Source organism: Gopherus evgoodei, chromosome 6, assembly GCF_007399415.2.
Source record: "Gopherus evgoodei ecotype Sinaloan lineage chromosome 6, rGopEvg1_v1.p, whole genome shotgun sequence".
NCBI classification, from domain to species: domain Eukaryota; kingdom Metazoa; phylum Chordata; order Testudines; family Testudinidae; genus Gopherus; species Gopherus evgoodei.
The window spans coordinates 94,476,416-94,491,559 of record NC_044327.1 but is presented as its reverse complement, the minus strand read 5'-3'; the positions used below and the strand labels follow the sequence as shown (position 1 = coordinate 94,491,559).

General features: G+C 39.1%; 1 protein-coding gene and 1 long non-coding RNA gene across 3 annotated transcripts in view; one reads left to right on the top strand and one right to left on the bottom strand.

Moving 5' to 3' along the window:
• LOC115653467 overlaps positions 1-15,144 on the bottom strand; it is a 49,419-nt gene that overhangs the window by 12,410 nt on the left and 21,865 nt on the right. The window contains exons 2-3 of the long non-coding RNA XR_004000930.1: positions 10,360-10,405; positions 9,453-9,505 (exon numbers count right to left, since the gene is read on the bottom strand). This is a non-coding gene — a long non-coding RNA (uncharacterized LOC115653467). The remainder of the gene's footprint in view (positions 1-9,452; positions 9,506-10,359; positions 10,406-15,144) is intronic.
• The window catches only part of NLN (neurolysin), a 48,305-nt gene that overhangs the window by 26,319 nt on the left and 6,842 nt on the right, over positions 1-15,144 (top strand). For both annotated transcript variants that reach the window (XM_030566823.1, XM_030566824.1), the window contains exons 7-9: positions 3,581-3,741; positions 6,661-6,796; positions 10,613-10,979. In XM_030566823.1, coding sequence (XP_030422683.1) covers positions 3,581-3,741; positions 6,661-6,796; positions 10,613-10,979 — 664 coding nt within the window. The remainder of the gene's footprint in view (positions 1-3,580; positions 3,742-6,660; positions 6,797-10,612; positions 10,980-15,144) is intronic.

Sequence of the window (15,144 nt, the reverse complement as noted above, 5' to 3'; positions counted from 1 at the left end):
CATAAAGTAAAAATCATAAATGAATTAAATAGCACCATAAAATCTCTATGGATAATAATTCCATGCTTGAATAACAAGAGGATAGCAGTAGGAATATACTACCGACCACCTGGTCAGGATGGTGCAGGTGATTGTGAAATGGCCTAGGAAATTAGAGAGGCTACAAAAGCAGAAACGAATAATGAAGGAGGAGTTCAACCATCACCATATTGACTGGATACATGTCACCTCAGGATGGGATGCAGAGATAAAATTTCTAGATACCATTGATGACTGCTTTTTGGAGCTGCTAGTCCTGGAACCCACAAGGGGAAAGGCAATTTTTGATATAGTCCAAAGTGGGGCACACAGAATCTGGTCCAAGATGTGAATACTGCTGAACCACTCAGTAATAGCAACCCAAATATAATTAAATTTAATACCTTTATATGGGGGGTAAAAATACCAAAGAAGCTCCCCACAGTAGTATTTCCCTTCAAAAAGGTGAACCACACAAAAATGAGGAAGCTACTTAAATGGAAATTGAAAGGAACACAAATAAGAGTGGAATACCGACAAGCTGCATGGAAACTAGTTAAAAACAGCGTAATGGGGGTCAAACTAAATGTATATCCCAAATAAAAAAAATAACAGTAGGAGAACCAGAAAAATGCCACTGTTTCTAAACAGCAGAATGTAAAAGGATGTTAAAAGCATCCTTTAAAAATTGAAAATCAGACTGTACTGAGGAAAATAGAAAGGAGCATAAACTCTTGCAAGTGAAGTGTAAAAGTGTAATTAGGCAGGCCAAAAAAGAATTTGAAGAACAACTTGCAAAAGACACAAAAATTAACAGCAAAACTTTTTTCTAAGTACGTCGGAAGTAAGAAGCCTGACAGCGAATGGAGCCACTGAATTATCAAGGTGCTCACAAGGCACTCAAGAAGACAGGGCCATTTCAGAGAAGTTAAATTAATTCTTTTTATTTGTTTTGGTGAGGACCTATTCCAAATTGAGGTGTCAGTAGAGGAGGTTTTGGAATAAATTGATCATTTAAACAGTAATAAGTCACCAGGATTAGATGGTATTCACCTAAGAGTTCTGAAGGGATTTAAATATGAAATTGCAGATCTACTAATTATGGTATGTAGCCAATCACTTAAATCAGTCTCTGTACCAGATGACTGGAGGATAGCTAATGTAACTTCTTTTCTTTTCTTTTCTTTTTTAAGAAGGCAATCCTGGCAATTACAGGCCGGTAACCCTAACTTCAATACCAAGCAAACTGATTGAAACTATAGTAATGAATAGAATTATCAGAGACACAGACAAATATGTTATGTTGGAGAAGAGTCAGCATGGCTTTTGTAAAGGGAAATCATGCCTCACCAATCTCTTAAAATTTTCTGAGGGTGTCAACCAGCATGAGGACAAGGGTAGTCCAGTTGTTACAGTGCGCTTGGACTTTCAGAAAGCCTTTGACAAGGTCCCACACCAGAGGCTCTTAAGCAGAGTAAGAAGCCATGGGATAAGGAGGATCCTCTCATGGATTGGAACTGGTTAAAAGATAGGAAACAAAGAGTAGGAATAAATGGTCTGTTTTCACAATGGAAGGTGGTAATCAGTGGGGTCCCCCAAGGATATATATTGGCTCCCTTGCTGTTCAACATATTCATAAATGATCTGCAAAAGCAGGTGAACAGTAAGGTGGCAGAGTTTGCAGACAACACAAAATTACTCAAGATAGTCCAAAGCTGACTGTGAAGAATTACAAAGGGATCTCACAAAACTGGGCAACAAAATGGCAGATGAAATTCACTGTTGATAAGAACAAAATAATACACATTGGAAAACATAATCCCAACTTTTTATACAAAATGATGGGATCTAAATTAATTGTTTCCACTGAAGAAAGAGATCTTGGAGTCACTGTGGATAGTTCATCTGCTCAATGTGCAGTGGCAGTCCAAAAAGCTAACCATGTTAGGAACCATTAGGAAAAGGATAGATAATACAACAGAAATACCATAATGCCACTATATAAATCCATGGTGTGCCCACACCTTGATTACTGTATGCAGTTCTGGTCACCCCATCTCAAAAAAGATGTATTAAAATTTGGAAAAGGTACAGAGAAGCACAACAAAAACGATTAGGGATCTGGAACAGCTTCCAGATGAGTGGAGATTAAAAATACTGGGACTGTTGAACGTATTAAAGAGACGACTAAACAGGGGGATATTTGCTTCAGGTAAATACTCACCAGCAACTACACACCACACAACAAAAACACTAACCCAGGAACTAAACCCTGCAACAAACCCTGGTGCCAACTTTGTCCGCATATCTATTCAAAGGACATCATCGTAGGACCTAACCACATCAGCCACACCATCAGGGGCTCGTTCACCTGCACATCTACCGATGTGATATATGCCATCATGTGCCAGCAATGTCCCTCTGCCATGTACATTGGCCAAACCAGACAGTCTCTACACAAAAGAATCAAGAATAAAGCATCAAGAATTATAACATTCAAAACCAAATAAGAGAACATTTCAATTTCCCTGGACACTCAATAACAGACTTAAAAGTGGCAATTCTTCAACAAAAAAACTTCAAAAACAGGCTCCAATGAAAAACTGCAGAACTGGAATTAATTTGCAAACTGGACACCATGAAATTAGGCCTGAATAAAGACTGGGAGTGGATGGGTAACTACAAAAACTAATTTTCCCCCTGCTGATACCCGCACCTTCTTGTCAACAGTTTGAAATGGGCCACCTTGACTAAACTGAACTCATTAGCACTACAAAAGTGATTTTTCCTCCCTTCTTGTCAACTGTTGAGAACAGCCCACTTCCACCTTAATTGAATTGGCTTGTTAGCAATGACCTCCCTGCACTCGGTATGGCAACTCCCATCTTTTCATATGCTGTGTATTTATACCTCTCTACTGTATTTTCCACTCCAAGCATCTGATGAAGTGGGTTTTAGCCCAGGAAAGTTTATGCCCAAATAAATTTGTTAGTCTCTAAGGTGCCACAAGGACTCCTTGTTGTTTTTGCTAATACAGACTAACATGGCTACCACTCTGAAACCTGTCAATGAAATTAATAAACAAGTTTAAAACAAACGTAAGGAAGTACTTCTTTACATAATGCACAGTCAACCTGTAGAACTTGTTTCCCGGGGATGCTGTGAAGGTCAAAAGTATAACTGTTCAAAAAAAATATTAGATAGATTAATGGAGGATAAGTCCATCAATGGCTATTAGCCAAGATGATCAGGGATGCAACCAGATGCTCGGGGTGTCTGTAAACCTCTGATTTCCAGAAGCTGGGACTGGATGATAGGGAATAGATCACTTGATAAATTGCCCTGTTCTGTTCATTCCCTCTAAGCATATGGCACTGGCCATTTTCAGAAGGCAGGGTTCTGCACTATATGGACCATTCTTATGTTTCTTATATAAAACTGGTCTGTAGTAAAACAAATGAATTACTGTTTTATGCTCTAAATACTGTTCTGATATTTTTAAAAGAGAATTTATACTTGAAAAATCCTTTTTTGAATGTTGTTATTAATTTATATTCCACAGAAGCCCTTTCTGATGACTTTATTAATAGTTTAGAGAAGACTGAAAAGAACAAGTATAAAGTTACCTTAAAGTACCCCCACTATTTTTCTGTCATGAAAAAGTGCTGCGTTCCAGAAACAAGAAGAAAAATGGAAACTGCCTTTAACACAAGATGCAAGAAGGTACATCTGATATTTAATATGTGAAATTCTAAGTGTGGTTAGTAATGGTAGTAGATTAAAAATGTATCAATTAACTGATACTTTAGAAATTCTAATAATGAAATTCAATACAATTAATAAAAGAAGGCCGTAACTGACTATTTGACTGTAGATCATTTTTATAGAAAAATCAGTCCAGGTCTGTCTGCTGCTTCTATTCACTCACTGTCTGAAGAATCTTCTTGGACAGCACTGTTAAGAATTTATTTTAAGCAGTAAATTCTACCCAGTTAGACTTTACTACCTTTTCCCCTTTCCAATCAACTGTATGTTTAAGTAAACACACACAATTACTGTGCATATTGCAAAGTAAATGAACTGATCTCCCAGCTACTTAGTTTATCCAAGTACTTGCCCACAAAATATACTCTAATACAGTCATGCTAATCTTAATGATCCATAGAGATTTTAGTATCAGAAGGGTAGCCGTGTTAGTCTAGATCTGTAAAAAGCAACAAAGAGTCCTGTTGCACCTTATAGACTAGCAGATGGATTTTAGCATAAGCTTTCGTGGGTGAATACCCACTTCGTCAGACACATAGAGATTTTAGTTTTTTATAAATATGCCAGCATCTTCAACAAAAAGATATTTCTGTAACTAATCTTTCTAAATGTTAGTTTTAATCGGTTAATAACAAATTCATGAGGTAAAAGTGCATAAAACGTATGGCAATTCATCTCATTTTTATTTTATACTCTCATAATAAATTCTTAGCTAGTGTTCTGGAAAATATGTCTAGGAGATTTATTTACCAATAGGATCAAATTACTTCTTTAAAGTACTGTTTGGTAGCTAGAAATATTAGCACAACATGCAGTATTAATAAACCACCTCACAAGTAAACTGCTTTTTCTTTCTCTGTTCCAGTAAGCTAATTCATCTTTTCCATACAGTCATGATTTAGTACCTGATTAGATTTATTTCTCTCTATTATGATTTGATTTTGATTAAAATATCTTGGTTTGCTTTCATGCAAATCTCTCTTTTTTTGAAGCTAGCAGGCTTGTAATTGTTTTCCACTTTGCTCTCGTGATAAACATGAAACCATAGAAGATTGTGCTTCAGTCTTTTCAGTATTCCTGATCTTATAAAAGGAACCACAGTTTAAAAAGAAGTGTTATGTGGCAGTACGTAGTATAGTAGCATAGTGTATCTACTCTCTGTACTTGAATATATCTTTTTATTAACACAAATATGAGCTATTGTAGATATGTTTCGAGGAAAGAATAAGGCTGTGTTGCTGCCAATATTCATCAGTACTCAAACCTTTACACAACATTATATTTGCAGGAAAAAATTGTGGTAGAGAAGATCTTATTTTCTAGAACAAATTGTCATATATTCGCAGTTGAGGTCCAGCCCATTGACATAATTTTAGTGTTAGGCACTGCCCTGCTGGAGATAGAGGCTTGACGCTAGCACTCACTCACTACTGGTCTGTGGAATGAGGATTCTTAGGTGGGTTCCTAGTGGGGGGGTCCTAAAAATCCAGGTTCAAAGTCAGGTATCTCACTAAGACTTGTTATATTGCTCTGGCAGTGTAAATGGGCAGTAAAGAGGGCAATGAATTTATGCTTATTTTATGGTCCCTTTACCCTAGTTGAACAGTGTAAAAAGCCCTTTGTGTAAATAGGAATCAGGCTCTAAGACTTTGCATTGAACCTGGATCTGGACCTCAGTTTCTCATTCCACAGGCAGGTAGTGAGTGGGAATGCTAGGAGGCACTTTATACTGCTCTACAGTGACCTCTGTTGCCAGTTAAAGGACAGAAGTAGTGAGCTCCAGAATGAGTCCAGCTAAATATGCTATGGCTGATAAGATGGGTGTGGAATGGGCAATGTGAACAGGTGGTGTGGGGGAAAAAATGAAAAAACAGATTCTCCTGTTGCCTGAGTTGCAGGGGATAGTTTAGTGGTCAAAACATTAGATTTGTACGGTCTAGACACCCTGGCACCACAGGTTCAAACTTGTCAGCATTGATTTTGCCTTTCATAGTTCCAGGTTACACATAGTTTATTCTTTTGATTCTTTCAGATGGGACTTTAAAAACCCATGTTGTGTTTGTGAGGACATTGAAGTCTTTATGGTGATATTAATAGAAGTAGGGGTTTGCCCTTGTGTCCTTAATTGTCATTCAGGCATTTAATTAGAGTACAATTGCCTGACTGAGCTTTCGTACTTATACACTGGCAAATGTGAAAAGTACAAGATAAGATAAAACAGCACTAAGAATTGAACACTACATATCTAGCATATTTTAAAGGATATACATTCAAGGCTGATGGGCCCATAGTTGAACTTACTTTTAAAAAGCTATTTTTAGCTTCCTTCTGACCCTGAGACATCTTATTTCCTTCTGACCCTGAGACATCTCACTTATCCAGAATGGGAGCTACAATGTAGAGACATTCTTAATTTCACCAGTTTTAACAAATGCTGAGCATGGCTTTGTTTGCATTTGGAATGCATACCACAACTGTATTTTTATAAATTTTACTCAACTTCTAATTGACCAAAAAAACCCAATAATGCTCTTCCTAGTGCTCAGATTTGTAACCTTAAAAAGAAAGTGTTGCCATTTGGTTTAAGTGAAATTAAATGAATGACAGTGCAGGAATGATAATTATCCTGACTGCTTAGAAAAATCAGGACTCTGACCACTTTCCATCAAATTGTAGATACTGTGCCATCAAAAATTTCAGGAATCCTACCAAAAATACATTTTTACTTATAACATTTTTTAGTAATAATCTCAATGTTTCATTTAAAATGTCTGCTATTCCTTATGATTTTAGTTCAAACTTTATTCAAATTTATTGTTTTGATCATATGAATTTAGTTGTCTTTAATTCATCATAACCTTGCCTTCTTTTTCCTAGGAAAATACTAAAATTCTTCAGCAGTTGCTTCCCTTAAGGGCAAAAGTAGCAGAGCTTCTTGGGTACAATACACATGCCAGCTTTGTACTGGAAGTGAACACTGCAAAGAGCACGGATAATGTAACAACCTTTTTAGGTTTGTTTTTATTTGTGTGTTATACTTTATATTTAGATCTGCAACATGTCTCTGTACCCCAGGGAAGCTTAAATATGAAACTGGAGCACAGAGCACAGACGGTTCATTTGGAACAGGAGCTCTCTGCCCCACCCCTTTTAATATTTCTAAGAGTCTGTTCTCCAAGCACAGACATAAGTGTGTTAAATGTAATGGGAGTTCTGGTATGAATAGAGAGGATGAGAGAGTTCTTAGGCTGTAAGAGTTTCCAGAGGAACAATTTAAAACTACTTAATGCATCAAGGGGTTTTCCTTTCTAGTAATCTGTTTTGTGATCTCATTTCCCATGTCAGTGTATTCTTGCTTCAATAACTGCAGTGAAAAACTTCTATTAAACAGCTATTTAGGAATTGCTGTCCTGAAACAAGCAACTGATCCATCTAGCTGACTGTCCTGTCCACAACAATTGCTTCTAATTGGTGCTTTAGAGAAAGGAAAAAAAGCTCTCACGCTGTACTTGCTTCCATTATTTAGCATATGACATGGCCCTTGTAATATTTATCTTGGCTAAGATAACTGACAGTGGTGTGTTTATTCATACAAGCAAGGCTTGTCATGGTTATCACTGTATTCATGGATGTCATTATAATTCAAAAATATTCATAACTTTTAGCCATTTTGAGATTTTTCTATGTGGAAGAGTGGATGTGTTGGTAACAGCTGAACTGATTTCACTGAGCAACTTGAAGTCTGCCAACTGAAACCCTGTGCTATATGGGAAGTTAATATAGAGCAGGAGCTCGGGATTAACATCGTAGTAATACAAAGTGCTGAACTCAGTTTCTCTAGAGATTGAGTTTTCTCCCTTCGCTCAAGGCAATAAAGACTTTTAAAACAAAATACCTTGGAATTAATCTGGCAACTACTGTGTTTTAAATATTTTTTGTGTTATCACAATACAGGCAGAATTGCAGTTATTTGGAGTAGTATGCAGAAAATAAAGGCTCTGTACAGTATACAAAACAATGCCAGTTGTATGACATTTAAAAAATTGTATCTTTAATTTGTCTGCTTTTTTCACTATAACCATGCCATGACCATCCCTAAAAACCACATTGACAAAACAGCCCTTTATCTGTACATCTAATCTTTTTTTTTACATTTTACTAATTTAAATTCTTTTCAACCTTTTGTTAATGTCCAAGTATTTTTAAAACACATCTGTTCAGAATTTTTATTTTAAATTATTAACTCCGCAAGTTGAAATTTCTCATGGCTTGACTCTTCAATGAGGACAAGGGCCTTTTCATGCATGAAGAAATTTGGTCTTGAAGTAATTATGTTTGGAAACTGCGAACTGCACAATAGATGATTTCCTACTAAAGCCAAAATCCTGCAAAGAGTTATGCATGTGCCTTATGTACACAAGTCGTCCTGTTGACTTTAATGGGGCAACTCGTGCATACGCTTAAATATGTGTGTAACTGGTTGCAGAATCAAGGTCTAAGATAGTAGTGCATGCAGCTCAAGATATGCTGCATGTATAAATGGATTTAATCAATATTTGGTGAGGGGTTTCTATGCAAATGTATTTTAACCAAAAAGATTATATTTAAAAAAACTACAGATAAATTAGTGTAGCAGTAACATTGAGATTTTGATGTACAAAAGTCAGGAAATTCAAACTTGCAACTGTAATTCTTACAACATTTCACATATAGTAAGACATGAATTTAGCAGCATGTTTGGTAATACAAAAATATACATACTTACCAGTGGACCTAGCTGTGGTTTTGATGGGAACAAAAATTTTGGGAACTGCTTGATTATTATTTTTTTTTTGTAGAGCATTTATAGTATCAAAGTATCAACTATAACTTGGAATAAACATATTTTTTCTGTATTATTCTAAATAGGCTTCTATAACTGCATATCAGCAGCGAATGCTATTTGGTTTCTGTTTACTTGTTTGTTTTAGTAATATTTGTTTTAAGATTGCATGACACACTTGAAAATTAGTCCTTGTATGTCATTGGGACTTACAATACAAGCTCATATATTAATTTTCTAAGATTGTGTCCTTTAAATCTAAAGTTTTGTAATTATTTATTGTGGAGAGAAGAGTTTCATCAGTTGTTAATATTTGCTCTGTTTCTTTTGATATTATTATTAGACATAAGTATATGGATCTGATCTGTGTTTTTTAACAATGTTCATATTTGAAGTTGATCATCAATAAGTCCTACAGTCTGATGAAAAAGCGTGCATTCCTTTGACTCGCTTTTAATCTACGTTGTTGAGAGTAGTATGTTATTACTATTTATTAGCAATATAAATGTACACAGTACTTCAAAGTACAATTAGAAACAGAGGTCCTTGCCCCCAAAGTTTACAATTTACATTTGTATTCACTATTGTATTGAAATATTAGATTTTTAAAAATAATCTGATTGCAGAACTTTGACATTCTAAAAGGACTTAATATCAGAGTAAGTACAGATTGTGTTTTCTGGGAATTTCACTGATATAAAATGTTTTACTCTTTTTGATCCTTTATCTCCATAGAAAAATAATGTAAAAATCAGTGGAATTACAGGGCGTAATCTCCAATGGCTTAGCAAATATGGGCTGCTATTGAGAAGACCCAGTGTAGGCAAAAAACGTGGAACTCTCCTACCTTCAGCTAATTGGCTTGAGGTGGGAGTAGAACAGAGGTTACCCTGTAAGGATCTGGAGGAAAAGTACAATGTGAATCATAATGTCACACGTCCAATGGCTGGAAAAAAAAATAGTTGAAGGATAGGTGCTGTAACTGTAGCTACTACTAACCATAATGAAGAAAAATCAGAATTACATGAGGTGGCATGAGAGATTTAAGGTAGATGAGTGCAGTGTTAGCTAGTTACTACAAGGAATTATTTTCCAGGTAACTAACTGGAACTCAATAGCTCAGCCAAAGGTTAGGGATCTATTACAGGAGTGGGTGGGTGAGGTTCTGTGGCCTGCAGTGTGCAGGGGGTCAGACTAGAGATTATTATGATCATAGGCGCCGACTCCGTGGGTGCTCTGGGGCTTGAGTACCCACGGGGAAAAATTAGTGGGTGCTCTGCACCTACTGGCAGCCAAGCTCCCGCCCCCGCCCCCCAGTCTCCTCCCCTGAGCACATCGTGTCCCTGCTCCTCCACCTACCTCCCAGCGCTTCCTGCCCAGCTGCTGCCAAACAGCTGTTTGGCTACTCCAAGTGGGGGGGAAGTGGGAACGTGGTGCGCTCAGGGGAGGAGGCAGGAAAGACAGGGGACTGAGGCAGGGATTTGGGGAAGGAGTCGTAATATGGTCAGGGAGGGGGCGGAGTTGGGGTGGGGACTTTGGGGAAGGGGTTGGAATGGGGCGGGGCATGGGCAGGGCCTCATGGAAGGGGTGGAGTCGGCACTGTGGACAGAGGTGAGTTGAGCACCCACCCGGGGGAGCAGAAAGTCAGTGCCTATGATTACAATGGTCCCTTCTGACCTTAAAGTCTATGAGTCTGTTTCTCTTTTGGATGTCCTTAGAAAAGAATGAAAGATGCTATGACACTTAACCCTTACCAGTGGTGATAGTGCAAGAGTGCACATGCTCATATCTCAGAAATCCCTGTAACCAAAACAGAAAGGCAAGCATTAAAGTAGTCATTAATTGAGAAAGGGAAAATTGTGGTGGCTGGTATTGGATTAATACCTTTTTTTAATATTTGTGTAAATCTAAATAAATAAATTAGTTCTCCAGTACTACTAGTAGTAACATAATACAACATGGAACAGACAAGTTGACATAAAGGTAAATCTCTGTTTGCATTTTCAGATGATTTAAGTAAGAAGCTAAAACCACTGGGTGACGAGGAGAGTGAGTTTATTCTGGATTTGAAGAAAAAGGAGTGTGAAGAAAGAGGCTTTGACTATGATGGAAGAATCAATGCATGGGATTTACATTATTATATGAACAAGACAGAAGAGCTTAAATATTCCATAGATCAAGAGAAGCTGAAGGAATACTTTCCAGTTGAAGCTGTTACACAAGGTTTATTGAACATTTACCAGGGGCTGCTTGGACTTGTATTTGAGCAGGTAGAGAATGCTCATGTTTGGCATGAGAGTGTTACTCTTTATACAGTAAAAGATGATTCAACAAGAGAAGTTTTAGGTCAGTTCTACTTAGACCTCTATCTCAGGTAATTCTATAATGTATTGCTTTATTTTAAAAGTGTAACGCTGGAGTTAATCTTAGCTGGGGGTGGAGTTATATGAATCTGGAAATAAACTTTTTTATTGCCTAAATTCCAGAGTGTTTCTGGGAGGGAAGCATTTATGGCTACTGCATTCTATCTGCATATATCTTCAGTAAGTTTCAGACACCATTCCTTTTAACATCTGTCTTTGCTGGGTATAGTTATGTTCAGGTCAGAATCCCTGACCCAAACATAAGTGAGATTGCTGGCTAAATACTATAGGTGATATTTATTTTTCTCTTTTGTTTGTAATGTACCTTTCACATGGCATGTCAACACTGGTAGAGATGGATGAGTTCCTGTCTTCTGTCCACCAGGCAGGAGACGCTAATCAGAATGAAGGAATTTTTGTACCCTGCTCCACCTCTTTTTAACTCCCTGCAGGTAAACTTCCACTTGCTTTCTGGTTCATGTTGAAGGAACTAAGCAGAACAGCTGGTGCCTTTGGAGGAAACACCCTCTTGGAGCTCATTCAGCCTCAGTCTTTTGGATAGAGGAAAGAGCAGAGAATTACTCAGGAAATTAAAACTTGACTCTGACCACAATGTGGAACTTTAGTCCTCTATTGTGGGCCCTGGGTGCACTCTCTCTCCACAGGTAGCTAGTAGGGCTGTCAAGCAATTTAAAAAAATTAATCACGAATCATTGCACTCTAAAACAATAATAGAATACCATTTATTTAAATATTTTTGGATGTTTTTCACATCTTCAAATATACTGATTTCAATTATAACACAGAATACAAAGTGTACCGTGCTCACTTTATATTTATTTTTATTACAAATATTTCCACTGTAAAAAACAAAAGAAATAGTATTTTTCAGTTCACCTAATATAAGTACTGTAGTCCAATCTCTTTATCATGAAAGTTAAACTTACAAATGTAGAATTATGTACATAAAATAACTGCATTCAAAATTGAAACAGTGTGAAACTTTAGAGCCTGCAAGTCCATTCAGTACTACTTCTTGTTCAGCCAGTTGTTCAGACGAACAAGTTTGTTTACATTTCCAGGCAGAGCCATTCCTAGCGCCTGGTGCTTTGGGGAGCCCCACGGTGGCCACCCCAAAACGCTGCAGCCTAGGGACAGCTCTGTGTGCATGTTGTGCGGGGGCTGCTAGGCCGGCCCTAGGAAGGTGGCGGGGGGCAGGTTGACCCGGGGGCTAGAGGACCTGGCATCGGCAGGAAGTGGCAGCAGCGACCCCAGTCCGCCCCGCTGGGATGGTGATCCTGGCCCCTGCACCCACCTAGGGATGGCCCTGTTTGCAGAAGATAAAAAGCTGCCCACTTCTTGTTCACAATGTCACCTGAAAGTGAGAACAGGTTTTCGCATGGCACTGTTGTAGCCAGCGTCGCAAGATATTTATGTGCCAGATATACTAAAGATTCATATGTCCCTGCGTGCTTCAAGCACACTTGAGGATGCATCCATGCTGATGATGAGTTCTGCTCGATAACGATCCCAAGCAGTGCAGACCAGCCCATGTTCATTTTCATCATCTGAGTCAGATGCCACCAGCAGAAGGTTCTTTTTTGGTGGTTTGGGTTCTGTAGTTTCTGCATCGGAGTGTTGCTCTTTTAAGACTTCTGAAAGCATGCTCCACACCTCATCTCTTTCAGATTTATGGAAGGCACTTCAGATTCTTAAATTTTAGGTCGAGTGCTGTAGCTGTCTTTAGAAATCTTACATTGGTACCTTCTTTGCGTTTTGTCAGATATGCAGCAAAAGTGTTCTTAAAATGAAAAACGTGCTGAGTCATCATCCGAGACTATTATAACATGAAATATATGGCAGAATGCCAGTAAAATAGAGCCAGGGACATACAATCCTCCCCTAAGGAGTTCAGTCACAAATTTAATTAACACGTTATTTTTTTTAACAAGTGTCGTGAGCATGGAAGCATGTCCTCTGGAATGGTGGCCGAAGCACGAAGGGGCATACGAACGTTCAGCATATCTGGCATGTAAACAGCTTGCAGTGCTGTCTAGAGAAGTGCCATGTGAATGCCTGTTCTCATTTATATCATCAGAAAGTAAGAAGTGGGCAGCATATGTCCCGTAAATGTAAACAAACTTGTTTGTCTTAGCAATTGGCTGAATGAGAAGTAGGACTGAGTGGACTTGTAGCTCTAAAGTTTTGCAGTTGTAAGTTGCACTTTCATGATAAAGAGATTGCACTACAGTACTTGTATGAGGTGAATTGAAAAATACTATTTCTTTTGTTTTTTTTACAGTGCAGATATTTGTAATAAAAAAAATTATAAAGTGAGCAGTGTACACTTTGTATTCTGTGTTGTAATTGAAATCAATATACACCTCTACCTCGCTATAATGCGGTCCTTGGGAGCCAAAAACTCTCACTGCCTTGTAGGTGAGACCGCGCTATATCGGCTTCAGTCTGGTACGGCGTACCGGCAAGAACTTCCCTTCCCGGCTTCCCTGGCAGTGATTTAAAGGGCCTGGTGCTCCAGCCACTGCGGGGAGCCCTGGCCCTTTAAATCACCGCTGAAGCTCTGGCAGCAGGGCTCGGGCAGGGATTTAAAGGGCCTGAGGCTCCTCGCAGCAGCTGGAGTCTCTGGCCCTTTAAATCACCACCCAAGCCTCACTGCCAGAGCCCCAGTGGGGATTTAAAGGGCCTGGTGCTCCAGCTGCTGTGGGGAGCCCCGGGCCCTTTAAATCTCTGCCGGAGCCTGGCTGGCTCCGTCAGCCAGGCTCAGGCGGTAATTTAAAGGGCTCGGGGCTCCACACGAATTCGGATATAATACAGTAAAGCAGCGGGGCTCAGGTGGTGCTTTAAAGGGCCCAGGGCTCCCCGCTGCTTTACCGCGTTATGTCCGAATTCGTGTTATATCTGGTCGCGTTCTATCGGGGTAGAGGTATATTTGAAAATGTAGAAAAACATCCAAAAATATTTAATAAATTTCTATTGGTATTCTATTTTTTACAGTGCGATTAAAATTGCGATTAATTGCAATTAATTTTTTTAATCGTGATTAATTTGTTTCAGTTAATCACATGAGTTCACTGTGATTAGTCGACAGCCCTAGTAGCTACTGATGGGAGCAGGATCGAATTCCTTCTATCCCCTATCAGTGATCTGTATGTGTCTCCTCTTTGCCTCCTAAGAGGAACCTTGCTTCTATTTCTTTATCCCTGTGTCCGTTCCCAGCATATTTTCTAGAGACCTCTTCTCCGCTCTAGGTGGTAGGAGGTTGCTCTGTGTCTCGCTCCAATATCTCCTTGAGGAGAAGTCTGCAAGCGCTTTAGACTGAGCAGGCAAAAATTCCCTGATTCCTTCACCAAGACTCTCCCATCCTTGGGGCAGCCATCAACACGATGCAGGGGGAAAGTCTTTCCCTCTTTGGAAAGAATCTCAAAACTCAGCTCTTCCTGATAGCCACATCTGTCCAGTCCAGTCCCGCTGATAACATTGGTCTTGTGTCAGGACTTGGTTCCATTGCCACAGTTTCATTCCAGAACCTTTTGGCAGTTTCTGCTGAGTCTTCCATGTTGCAGGGGAGAACTTGGAGATGCTCATCCAATAGTCTTTTCTTTAGTGGATGTGTCAATCTCCCACTGAAGGTGATTCCCCATGTAGGCCCCATCTTGCCTAAATGTCTCATGTTCCTTGGGGCTTGATCCTTGAGCAGAGCCTTCTAAAGTGTCTGAGCATCTCAGGCAAGTTTTTGATCATTTTCTTGAATTCATGTACCCTTCGTATAGTATGGGGCTTGGGCTTCACTCTCGGTGGTGCAAATCCTATAGTCTTTCAGCCTAACAATCTTTCTTCCCGCTATTCTGGACTTCCTCTAGCCAGGGTTTGACAAGAACATGGCAGCTAGGTACCCTAGAGTGCAAGCCTGTGCACTTAATGCACTTGGGTCAGGTAGATGGCTACTCCAGTAGCACAGACCAACTAATCTCCAATTTTGCTGAAAGTGGTGTCTTAACTTAGGCCTCCAATTAAGTCTCCAGTGCCTCTGTGGAGACTTTGTCTTATTTTTAGATCCCTTTAAACCTCTGAGGTCTCTCTCTGTGCTGGAAATTAGCTTTTTGCTGGGCAGGGAATGCTACAGTTCAGGCTACAACCTCATATGACGTCATTATG